Here is a 12,796-nt window from a genome sequence, read left to right as displayed (position 1 = left end):
TGGCTTGGAAGGGCGGACTATAAATATATTATACATGGTCTTCGTTCTTTTCTTTTGATGTTTTTAATTACAACACCATATGAGATATGGTTGTGCATAATACGTACATGTCATTTAATTTGAATATATTGTATGTATGACTAGACATAAATGAGTACAGTTGGGTTCACTGAACTTTGGTAGAGGCCTGTTAGACTTTGTTTGTACGAGTTGGAGCTTTTTAATCTCGTTTAAAGCTACACATTATTTTGTTTGACGAAAAACACGTTAAGAATTTCAGAAGTAATTGCATTTATTTCCTTGGAACAAATGTTTTTACTAGTCCATAGTTATTTATTATCGTTTGGATCACGCAGACACCGCTGCTGCCATCAAGATGTCCTCCACAAGCTGAGCTTCAGGACCTCAAAGACAAAACACAAAGAGTGGAAACCACCCGAGGACCACAAAGCAATGAATGGATGGCGCACCTTGAACTCATAGGACTCCTCGATGACCACCTCCAGGCGGCTGTGCTCTCCCAGGATGGGCTTCCCCATCTCAGCTATCCTCCGGGCCTCCTCCCCCTCTGCGCTCATCTGCCCCTCCGCTCCCTCTGTGGTGTGGGAGGGGGGGGAAAGGAGGTGAAACTCAAGGTTACACAGATATTTACCGAAGAGCCAACAATGGATTGTGAGTCCGCAGGATATGTAGAACTCATGAAATATGTCCCCAAGTCGGTGCTTTATTTCCTCACACAGTGCGGCACGGGGCCATGCGGGGGCGTCAGAGGGAAGACATACTACGATGTTTTTATTAAACCCAACAAAGTGTTTTTGTTGTGGTTACAACTTTAAACCATTTGAGAATGCAGTGTATTCTACGGGAATGTCATTTTGTAGGAGGACGTCTCATTGGGTCCATTGGACCTGGCTGGGTCTGATGCCATGGCCCTGTTGATGCCCCGCCCACTCCTCCTCTCTAGCTCCATCTGCCTGATGGATCACGGCGGTCTGTGTCATGGTCCATGCCTACTACCAACTATTCATACAGGTTGTCATACTCATTGAATGTGTTGTAACTCTGTAATGATTCCTTCTGGTCACATGGCATCTATTGCATCTGTCCATCCTGGAAAGGGATCCTCCTCTGTTGCTCTCCTGAAGGTTTCTTCCCTTTTTTTCCCTGTGAAAGGGTTTTTTCTATTTCTTCTGAGTTTTTCCTGATCCGATGTGAGGTTCTGGGACAGGGATGTTGTATGTGGACAGATTGTAAAGCACTCTGAGGCTAATTTGTAATTTGTGATAATGGGCTATACAAAAGAAACTGAATTGAATGAAAAGATGATGACCTTACACAAATTATTCCTTGTACCTCTTGATAATATCACACTACTTAGGAAGTCTCTCCTCCTGGGCTTCCAACCACTTACAGACAAGAGGGCCCCGTTAGTGCCAGTGATCAGCTCACAGAAATAAGTGGGAAATAAAAGAGACTTAATCCAAAGGGGTTGTCACAGTCTGGTGTTTCCACAAAGTGCTCCAGAAACACTTCTTGTAGTCAGACTGTGTGTGCGAGTTGGGAAAGAAAAACACCAGGAGGTAGACGGTGGGTGTGAGAATACCGCCTACCATCTATTTTCAAAGACGGCCATGTCTAATTATTAGAAGACTGGGGGAGTAAAGCAGCATATGTCACTGCAGTATTCATTCACACTATTTCAAGCTGTCATACACACACACACACACACACTTTTATTTCTCCATTCTCCATTTTTTATATTTTGATTCCTCCTGAGCTCGGAGAAGTTCCGGTTATCGGTTTGCAGGATGACCTTTGAATCAGATGCAGCTGCGATTTTATTATTAAATTCGAGACGGACGATAATTCATTGTGATCGTTTATCGTGTTATGATGGAATCGTATCATGGTGACATCCTATATCGAGATACACAATTACAAAATTGTCTAAATTGATAACATATAACAAATAAATCTAATTATTTTGCACCAAAAGTCTTAATTAAATGAGAAAATAATCATTTACTTTTAATTTATAAAAAAGTAGACAAAACCATGTTATGTTATATTAGCTATGTATTAATTGATTTAAAACATGCTTTATCATTATTGTTATCCAGGTATTCATTTAGGAGTCATTGTCTTAGACAATAATGGCATTCAGGGGAACATCAAGTACGCCTTACAAACGGAGGGGTGCTTTTCAACATTTATCTTTCACCTTTTCTTAAATCCACTGTAACCCCCCCAAACAAGAGTGCAAGTTTAAGAGGTTGAACTGTTTTAATGTTTGATTATTTCTCTGGCAAATCAACGGTCTGACTGAATATATGTAATTCTCTTTCTGAATGTGCTGATGCTTCGATGTGGGTAAAACCGCAGCTCTCAAAATACCTCAGATGGAAAATGATTTTGTGATGATGTCAAATTATCCAATCTCGAGCTGGAGTGGATTCATCGGCCATTACTTTTGATAATAAAAGGACATTTTAAGAATAAATATCCTAAATAACGTTTTCCTAGCTTTGGCATCTCAATTATGAAGATGTTCTGCTACTCGCGGCTTTTATTCCCTTAGAAACTTGCGTTTGCCCAAACCTACAAGACACCTGAACACATCATTTGAGGAAATACAATCTGCACATAAAACGCTAAAGAAAAATTCCAGGAATAATCCGAGGATTTTACCTTGGTTGAGAAGCAGCGCTGTGGGGGTGGGGTGGGGTGTGTGTGTGTGTGTGTGTGTGTGTGTGTGGGGGTAGAGAATAAAGAGCAGAGTGAGTAACAGAGTAACAGCACACATTTAGACTGACAGACATCTAACAGCGCATCAACCTCCACCCTTACACACAGAGCACGAACACACACTGGGTTTGGAGAGAGTCACTGAGTGTTACCATGAAGACGGAAGCCTCTCATCTCCTCTGAAGCTTTTTGTAATCTCTGCGTTAATAACGTGGCTTCTTAATGCGTCACACCTTCTGAAATTCAAATAATCTCTGTCTCTCTCTGTCTCTCTTTCTGTCTTTCTCTGTCTCTCTCTCTGTCTCTCTCTGTGTGAGTATTTGGGTCTAACAACTTTGTTACCTTCGCATTGAAAATGCGGAAGGTTATGTTTTGATCGCTGTGTATTTAGTTATTTATTTATTTGTATGCGTGTTATTCGCGTAACAAAAAATGTTTTAAACCGAATCGCATGAAATTTGGTGGGATGATTGGTTATTATCCGGGGACCATTTGATTAGATTTTGGGATCGATCGGGTCAAAGGTCAAGGTCAAGGTCATGAAAAGGTCAACATCTTCTTTTTACCATAGCTCGGTCAATTTATATCCAATTGGCATGCAACTAATGCCAAAATGTTCATAATTCAATGCCCAATCTTGTGATATGCGAAGGTATGCGCTCTACCGAGTGCCCGTTCTAGTTGATTCATGTTTTTGAGTGAACGGGGATCACTGATTCATCTCAATAACAAATCAAACAGGACAAAAGTAGACAAACAGACACAATCCCCCCCCCCCCTATCAAATAATACACTTAAAGAACACAAACGTTTGGATTTATTTTAACTTTTTTCTCAGCAGTGCTCTTTCATCTTTTAATACTGTTTATATTCTATGCAACATGTGAAGTTTTTATAGTTAAAGCTAATTTTTAAATGTTTCCAAACTGGTGACCAAAGCAATTAAGCATAAATGTATTTTGTGCTAACGAACATTTTCGCAGTTCCTCAATGAAAAACAACGTGTACCAAGTGAGATCAGTGCGTCACAGGTATATTTTAGGATTAAACAGGTGTCGCCTATTAACTTGAGTTTAGATCCAACTCTTTTCACATTGGGAACTTTTGGTGAATCCAAATTAACCATACACACACACCACCCAAAAGGGGTGTATTATTAATAGTATTATTAGTCTGATGGCAAGGTAAAGTTGTGAACATGTTTAGTGTACACTCAAGCTAATATTGATTTATAACAGATTTGTTTGTTAAATCCGTACATTGTCTGTTTCTAAGTAACTTTTGTTGTGTGACTACTTCCTGTTTACTCTTCTTTGTTTGTTTGTCAACATTTCACAATGAGGAGAATAAACAAACATCATATCAAGTTAAAAAAACACAACATCTGCATACATATCTATTTACACACCTGAGATTCCTCTCTTCAGCCAGCGTGGCTCCTCTAGCACGATGAAGAAGTTTTCATGTTTCTCGTATTCTTCGTCATCAATTATCCTCACCTGGAAGGTCTGACTGCGCCGAAACAAAAGGATAGCAGTGAGTATGCAGGGAACATCTACACACACACACACACACACACACACACACACACACACACACACACACACACACACACACACACACACACACACACACACACACACACACACACACACACACACACACACACACACACACACACACACACACACACACACACACACACACACACAGATCACTAGATCTAGATCCGTGCTCCTCTTCATCGTGTTGTTGCTGCAGCAATGAGTCCTGAAACACTTTTACACTTCCGGTTTCCTTGTTTATGACCTAAAAAAATCGTCTGTGTAGAGATTCTACAAGATGCGAATGCATGAAATGTGAACAACCTCCATCAGTAATTCTAGTTCGACTCACATGGTCTGGTCGTTGTTGAACTCCAGCTCTCCCCGGGCGTCCTCGTAGTCCTTGCCAGACTTGGCGGTGCCCGACTCGCTGCGGTACGGCAGGATGACGGTGCCGCGGGCGCCGGAGTTGCGCACCACCGTCACCTCCATGGTGCCCACGCTCTCGCTGACCCGCACCATGCGCTCCCTGAACGTGAAGATGCCGGCATGGTCGTCGTCCAGAATGGTCACCGTGGTGACCAGAGGCTCCATCAGGCGACCTTTGGGGGCGGCGCCCACCTCGTCGCTCTCAAACATCCCCTCTGCGTCGCCGACACGTAGGTTCAGCAGGCGCACGAAGAAGTGCTCGTCCTCTTCGAATATGTCGTCGTCGATTATGCCGACCTGGAGAACGGCGAGAGACGGCGGGTCGTCATCTTGATGCTCAAGATGAGTAGTAGAATGCAGGTTGAAGGCACTTTCGCACCGGCTTCACTGTATAGAACCGGGCTTTGCAATCTTGCAAAACAGAAGCTGTGCAAAAAATATTTATGTTTGTTTATTGTCAGTTTAACCCATACTCTCTGCAATCGTCTCATTGATTGTGGAGTAACTTTTACAAAGCAGTAAATGTAGCAAGTTCACCTAATATGGATAACTGCAATTGAATGCGTTTTTATCGCATGCACGATACGTATACAACTTTTAGTCAAGACACGGAGCTCTGGAAACGATATTAAATAGGATAGGATAGGATAGGATATTACTTACTTTGTTCAGTAATGACTTCATGAACTTCTTCAATGAAAAGATTATAACTATTAGAGGCAGGATTGATGATCTGTTGCCCTCAACCAATGCCGATCTGTCCTCAAGTGGAGTGGCCTTCGGAAGCCGCTGTATGCCCTGGTGTATATTTGGATGTTTTTTCTCCCATCAACCGTGACCAATTGACTTCAACGGTTTCTACTTCTAAACCGCCTACCTGTCTCTTGGACCCCATCCCGACGAGGCTGCTTAAAGACGTTCTGCCTTTAATTGGCAGCTCTCTCTTGGATATTATCAATGTGTCTTTGATAACAGGCCATGACAACATTCCTTTAAAGTAGCTGTAATTAAACCTCTCCTGAAGAAGCCCACTCTGGATCCAGAGGTGTTGGCTAACTACAGACTGATCTCTAACCTGCCTTCTTCTGTAGACGGCATTGCCCTGGCATCCAACACCACTGTAAAGCATCTCGGCGTTATCTTTGATCGGGACTTGTCCTTTAACTCCCGCATTAAGCAAATCTCAAGGACTGCATATTTCATCTGCGTAACATTCAAAAACTCCGGCCCATCTTGTCTCAAAAAGATGCAGAGAAACTGGTTCATGCGTTTGTTAGTTCTAGACTGGATTACTGCAACTCCTTATTATCAGGCTGCTCTCATAAGTCTCTTAGGTCCCTCCAGTTGATCCAGAATGCTGTAGCTCGTGTACTCACTACAACTAAGAGAAGAGATCACATTACTCCCGTATTTTCTGTTCTTCTCCTAACCTTCAAAGCTTTGATTGGTGATGCAAAAAATATCCCAGACTTGTGCGAATAATATGCAGTGTAACGTTAAGAAATAGAAGTGAATTGGCATGTGCTGAATGCAAAGAAGAGGCAGTGCTTAGACTAGAGCATCTTCCTCAGCTGACTCATAGACAGAGGCTCCGGTTACATCTCTCATCAACATGAGATTGTTATCATCCAATCATGCCACCACGCATTAAGAGGTGGGCGCTTCCAAATCAGATTAGACTGGCATTGTAATCCAATGAGCCTGGCCACGGCCTGCCCTGTGTTCAGACTTAAACCTTTTCTGGATGGCAGCATGCAGAGATGAAGACATGATCATTCATTAGGAGTCTTAGTCTTTGAATCACCAGAAAGCTGGTAGTCTAATATTCACCTGGTTTTAGCTCTCTTTTTGGTCTCCACCGAGTGGTGCAGGAATGGGTCCTAAAACTCAGTCAGCCTTTTTGCCCTTCCGGTTTCCTCGTCTTGAAGTCAATGGGTTTTTTGTTCGATACCTGACGCGAGCTCAATATATTTTTATATAAATATATACAGAAGTATAAGTTTTCTTCGATGATATAAAATATGTCAGTAAATACATTTTGATGCTTTTATTGGTCTTCATAAGGCAAACTAGTGGCTAAATGAGAAGAAAAACCATCAACACACCGAGCACTGGAAGTGAGAAGTCATGTGACCGTGCTTGTTAATTCTGATGATTACATGAATGCATCAAAAATCATTAAAGTGCTCTTTAGTTGTAAAGACGATCAATCTGAACGAAAAGCAAAATAATCATAAACGTGTTATTGCCCCTTCTCTGGAGATTCACTATGACACCTTTTACATTGCCATTTTAAACACTGTTGTGTAAACTGAGCTAACCAAACCCCCGGAGACGTCTTGTCTTAGCTGATGTCTTGTCTTAGCTGACCTCCAGTGATTCACCTTCTCACCTTGCTGCAGTATTGTGGAGATGCACTCCAGGACTCTGTGACATCACTTATGGGTGTGGTTACAGGCAAGCAAACTTCTGACCACACCCACGAGGAGGCTGGGTGTGGTCAAAGGTGAAACAGGAGTGCAGTGAATCGGTTACTCATTAACTTTAATTCATGAATATTATTATAGTGCGGCAACAATTAGAAGTTTACCAGTTAGATGATTAACAGCAAATTAATTAAATAAATGTGAGTATTGACTGATATTTTATTCAAATTTCATAGATTAATGGAAATCCATATAAATTTAAAATCATCATGTATAATTGGCTTTCTCATTTCTGTTACTGATGGGCTCCATCTGCCTACTTACACTTATTCCAATACATTTCATATAATTTCACGCACAGCCCCTCCACACAAATCCACAATCTGCATGAGGCGACGCTTTAACGTTTAATGAGGCGCCGTTCTCAAGGCCGACCCGATCCCTGTTTTCATCAGCTGCCGCACGCGTTGCCCTTGATTGGCGCCGTCGACCCGATCCCTTTTGGTTTAATTGGAGAGGATAGAGTCACACAGTGGAACAGAGTGAGGTGTTGGAGTTTAATTGGTTTCCCCGCTGCTCACTTCCATAGCCATACTGGATTAAACTCACCGGATGACACTGACCTTTTCTTTAAGTCTCTCCATCCAATCACTGATGGTGGATGAGCTCATTTATACTGTGTGCCCTCTCCGGGCTTCTTTTTACGAAACTCTTCGGGCTCTTGCATCACTCTCCCCTTCTTCTGATCTTACATCACACTTTGAATGTGAGGACGCCTTATCTTTTTCTCGTGCAATCACTTGACATGCTCTTCATTCACATAGCTTCAGTGCCCTTCATTAAAAAAGAAGAAGTCATGTTCTCGGTTCAGTTCAGATGCAGAATAAAAGAGACTGACTTTGAAGCAGCTCAGTTGGACCGATCATCTCTCTCTCTGTACCTTTTTCTTCTTCAGACGATACCTGACATAACTTCAATAGTGCTGAATCATTTAAAGTAACAGATTTTTATTTCAGCTTTTGATCGTAACCGTTTCCTATTATTTGAAAAGTGTAGCATTAATCATGTCCTGTTTGAGGTACAGAATAGAATTCCCGCCTTGTGGTTGTATGCCTGTGTCGTGATTGTCTTTGGTATTTTTGTTGTACTGATTGACAGTTGCTGGGTGATACGTGCCTTGATGTTGTCCAATGTCAAGTGTTAAGGAGAGGATACGATAATGTGCGCTGGCCTCGTAACTAGAGACCCGTCATATTAATAATATAATGTGCAGTGAGGCCAATCATAACTATCTTACCCTTCACTAAGAGCCGATTTTTATCTCTAAGAGTGAAGGACAGTGAAGGAGTGGCAGGTAGCAGCAGAAGTAGTGTTATTGTTCTACTGGTGGAACACATAGATGACTATAGCTGCAGTTTTTTTATTTTATTGTAGAAGTATGAGCAATAAGATAATGTAAAAAACTGCACCCACATTTAAAAGTGGACATAATATATTAAAATGTAAAAGGTACAGACCGAGTGACAAAATAAAATAAAAATCTAAAAAGACGAAAAGATCATTAACGGATGCAACGGTCAGGCTGAGGAAGATTTTTTTAAATATTCAACTACAGGAACATCCTGTAAAACAAAACCAGCGGTGCTTCAGCGTCCTGGTCCACACAGCAGACACCAGCTGTCGCAGACTTTTCCGACTTTGATCCGTCACAGCAGCATCTCTCGGCCCTCTCCGTCCTCAGCATCGCTCTCTCCTGCTCACACCCTTCGCTCTGATTTCCTCGGCTATCGCTCCAGATTCTACATTCCCGCGAAGGGAAACCGCCTCAGTCCAGAGCTCCTCGGTATTGTGTGTACATCCGTCCGTCTGAGGATGGATGTGCTTTCTAACACCGATTTTCCAACAAAGACAACTTTGAGCTCGGAGCTTTCGAGATGACAAAGAAAATGAGTTCCATAAGTTTAATTATTGCCCCACGCGTTAATGATTTAAGTGTCAACTCGTCTCCAAAACCACTTGAGTTAATACTCTTTTAAATAGTGCGGTGCCCTTTCTGTCAATTTAAGCCAAACCTGACTATCAAGGACCAAGTGACCTTTACTCTGTTACGTGTACTCAAGTGACTGCTTTGAGTACACTGGACTTTTACACTGGTATTTTTAATGCTGCACACTTTTCTTTTTACTTGAGTAGATTTGTAGAGAATATTCATTACTTTGACTCATTTGGATAGATTCATCTCTATTTCTATTGATTCATTTGTTATTTAAAGTGGCGATCTCTGAGATTTTCATTTAAAAGAATCACTATTGCTGAACGAGGTACAATGGAGATTGAGTCCACTGATGAAAGTATTGACATATTCATATATTTGTAGTATTATGAACTGGGTCACTATTGATTAGACACACCAAATTGAACAATGCACACAATAAAAAATATATATAGCTATGTTAGTATGTAATTTTGGACACAGCCAAAGACTCCAGACTGAAGGTCTGAGCACAATTCCTGTTTAGAAATTCAAAATCAACCAGATCTCCACTTGAACACAGCCGGCTTGTTTCTCTGAGTTTTAAGGCACAAAATGACATGAGAGCTGTGGCCAACGACGGGTCTGTTGTGTGAATGCACCGATAAGCATTCACAGCCCAGCCGCTTCAAAACTGGGACGTTTTTTAAATTTATTGTCATTTCTCGGGGAAACCGTCAAACAGACAGGAATCTACTTCCTGCTTTTTTCTCGACTTCAAATGTTTTCAGAAACTTATTTTACGTGAACTGTTTTTGAGGGGTTTTGTGGTGGTGTCACTGTGTCTACGTCTCCCACCTCTGCCTCCTCTGCCTCCTCCTCTCCCTCATTGTCTCCCTCGTCTCCTTCTTCCACATCGTCTCCCTTGTCTCCCTCGTCTGCCTCCTCGTTTCCCTTGTCTTCCTCGTCTCCCTCCTCTTCTTCCTCCTCCTCTCCCTCATTGTCTCCCTCATTGTCTCCCTCCTCTTCTTCTTCCCCTCTCCCATATCGTCTCCCTCGTCTGCCTCACCGTCTGCCTCCTCCTCTCCCTCAGCGTCTCCGTCGTCTTCTTCTTCCTCATTGTCTCCCTCATCGGCTCCCTCCTTGTCTTCCTCCTCGTCTCCCTCTTCGTTTCCCTCATTGTCTCCCTCTTCGTCTTCCTCCTCTTCTCCCTCGTCTGCCACATTGTCTCCCTCCTCGTCTCCCATGCCTCTTCCTCTCACCTTAATCTCCCTGCGGGTCTCTCCGGGTTTGAACACCAGCGTTCCTTCGCGGTACTCGTAGTCCGACCCGGCGTTGGCTGAGCCGTCCTCCGTCCTGTAGTCCACGTAGAAGGTGTTCTCTCCCAGACCTCCTGCAGGAATACAAGAAACATCTGTTTATAAACACGGAAACATTTCTTCTGCAATGAGAAGATAGAAAAACATAATATTATCATTTAAAATCTCTGCTCTGCTCCACAGTGAAAGTTATTGTTGCAACATTACTGCTTGACGTTTCCTTTGTTATGGAATATAGTTCCACTGTGTAGTGCAGATTAGACCTGTACATTACTTACCATGAATACATAAATACAAATAAAGCAGGACTGTGAATCTGTGTCTTTAACTCCGAGGTGGACAGAACATTTACAACAGTAGAATATATTTGTAGCTACTCGATACTTTAACTTCCCTACATTCAACATGGCAGATCAAGTTACTCATTATGATTTTCTGTTATTAATAAAAAACTTCTTAGAAAAGCATTTAATACCATTCCATATACATGTATAATACCTCGTTATAGATTAAACCACCCTGCAATAAATAATTAAGAGTGTGATTTTAAATGCAGGACTTTTACTTGTGTGGTATGTCTAAAACAAACCATCCCGCTGCTGTTACGGCTTATTGCTTCAAGTTTGGATTGCAAATCCTACTTGAACGGATCAAAGACGGACTAAAGTCATTGGAGAATTCCCACCGTGGCAGACCACAGCCAGCGTCAGCTTGCCGCAGTTCTCCATGCACTGGCTGTGGGCGCTTTCGAAGGAGATGCGGCTGTAGTCTCCCAGGTCTTCTTCTTCTGGCGCCTCCTCGTCGGTCACCGCCGTGCGGCGCGCGTTCTCGGCTGCGTGCCTCTTCAGGACATTACCGGCTCCGATCATCATGCGAGTCGCCTTGATGGAGACAGACGGGGGGAGGGAGGAAGGGTGGGGGGAGTTTGTCAAAGAAGGAACCGAGTGTCTCCTTTCCTTGACTTTTTGTAGCCTTTCCTTTTAAAATATTCCCATTGAGAAATAGACCCTAATTGCTTAAATGTAATGTGTCAGATCCTGAACTGAAGTAAAAGTACTCCTATCACACAAAACAATACACTGTTAGAAGTAAAAGACCTGCATTGAAAAAGTTACCCAATAATATGAATAATTTCCTAAATGTAATTAAAGGATCAAAAGTATAAAAAATAGTATTTTTGAGTATTACTGTTGTAGCTGGTTGAGCTTGAACTGATTTAGAAGTATTAACTATTGATTATTTTCATTATGGATTAATCGGTTGATTATTTTCTCCATTAATTGATTGATTTGTAAAAACAGTGACAATTGTGATAAATCTTCTTCTCAATGATTAAGACCTCTTTCAGACCAAGCCTCAACATTATTACTGACACGTTAACATTATTAACATCATTAAAAAGGCAAAGCATCAAATCGGGAGCCATGACTTCATTATGATGATATAATGAATACATTAATAATTAATAACAGCAATGTGCAATTTCCCACAAAACACCATATTCTATAAGCTCTTTGTATGTTTGCCTGCATAAATCCTAACTTAAGTATCATAAGCGGATTATATTCTTATATTATAAGAGGTTTCCACCAATATTTTACAACAGTTGTTTGAAGTTGTATTAATCTTCCTAAAGCATTTCTAGTGCTATCCTGAGCAAAGTCTAAAAATGAGTTCCCGAAATCCAAGTCCTTGAACTACTTAATGTCCTTCTTTCTACAGGTCTGGACACCTCGGGGACTATTTATGAATAATACGTGTGTGTGTGTTTATCACACACCTGTATGCGGTAGAAGGCCCTGCTCTTCTGTTGGTGCAGCAGAGCGTAGTAGTTGGCCAGCTCCACCAGCTGGTCCAGCTCTTTGTCTGGATACTTCTGCTTCAGCTCCTTCAGGATACGAATTACCTGGACACACACACACACACAGACACACAGACACACACACACACACACACGCACACGCATTTATATTTAGATGCAGAGCTCTAAAGAAAGAAAATGTCCCTACTTCAATTAAAACAAAGAAATGAGCGGCTGTCCTCCCAGGCGTTTTGGCCGGGTTTTAACTCCATACGAGACATTCAGAGGCATTATAAACAAATGAACTTGAAATAAAATTGATTCACCCGACAAAATCTTAAGACGGTAGAGTATCTTTGTGCTTGACGGAAAATTATACATATTACATATATATGTATACGTGCATAATAAGTGTCTCGTATCATAATCACGACAAATAACAAAGGTTGATGCTCGCCTGGCAAACAGTTTTGACCAGTTCGTGTTGAGCCACTGAACCGGCAGTCAAACGCTACTTTCTCTGATTTATAAAGGAAATGAAAGCTTGAGATACACACAAT

General features: G+C 41.8%; 1 protein-coding gene across 3 annotated transcripts in view; it reads right to left on the bottom strand.

The window, feature by feature from the left end:
* The window catches only part of LOC130210409 (sodium/calcium exchanger 2-like), a 173,342-nt gene that overhangs the window by 8,832 nt on the left and 151,714 nt on the right, over nt 1–12,796 (bottom strand). For 2 of the 3 annotated variants that reach the window (XM_056440679.1, XM_056440681.1), the window contains 7 exons: nt 12,216–12,341; nt 11,121–11,316; nt 10,379–10,509; nt 4,642–5,015; nt 4,154–4,257; nt 2,689–2,706; nt 471–595 (listed from right to left, as the gene is read on the bottom strand). In XM_056440679.1, coding sequence (XP_056296654.1) covers nt 471–595; nt 2,689–2,706; nt 4,154–4,257; nt 4,642–5,015; nt 10,379–10,509; nt 11,121–11,316; nt 12,216–12,341 — 1,074 coding nt within the window. The remainder of the gene's footprint in view (nt 1–470; nt 596–2,688; nt 2,707–4,153; nt 4,258–4,641; nt 5,016–10,378; nt 10,510–11,120; nt 11,317–12,215; nt 12,342–12,796) is intronic. The other variant, XM_056440682.1, reaches the window with a different exon arrangement.

This window comes from Pseudoliparis swirei, chromosome 20, assembly GCF_029220125.1.
Source record: "Pseudoliparis swirei isolate HS2019 ecotype Mariana Trench chromosome 20, NWPU_hadal_v1, whole genome shotgun sequence".
Taxonomy (NCBI): Eukaryota; Metazoa; Chordata; class Actinopteri; order Perciformes; family Liparidae; genus Pseudoliparis; species Pseudoliparis swirei.
Note: the sequence above shows the minus strand (reverse complement) of the source record. Positions and strands in the feature narration are given on the sequence as shown.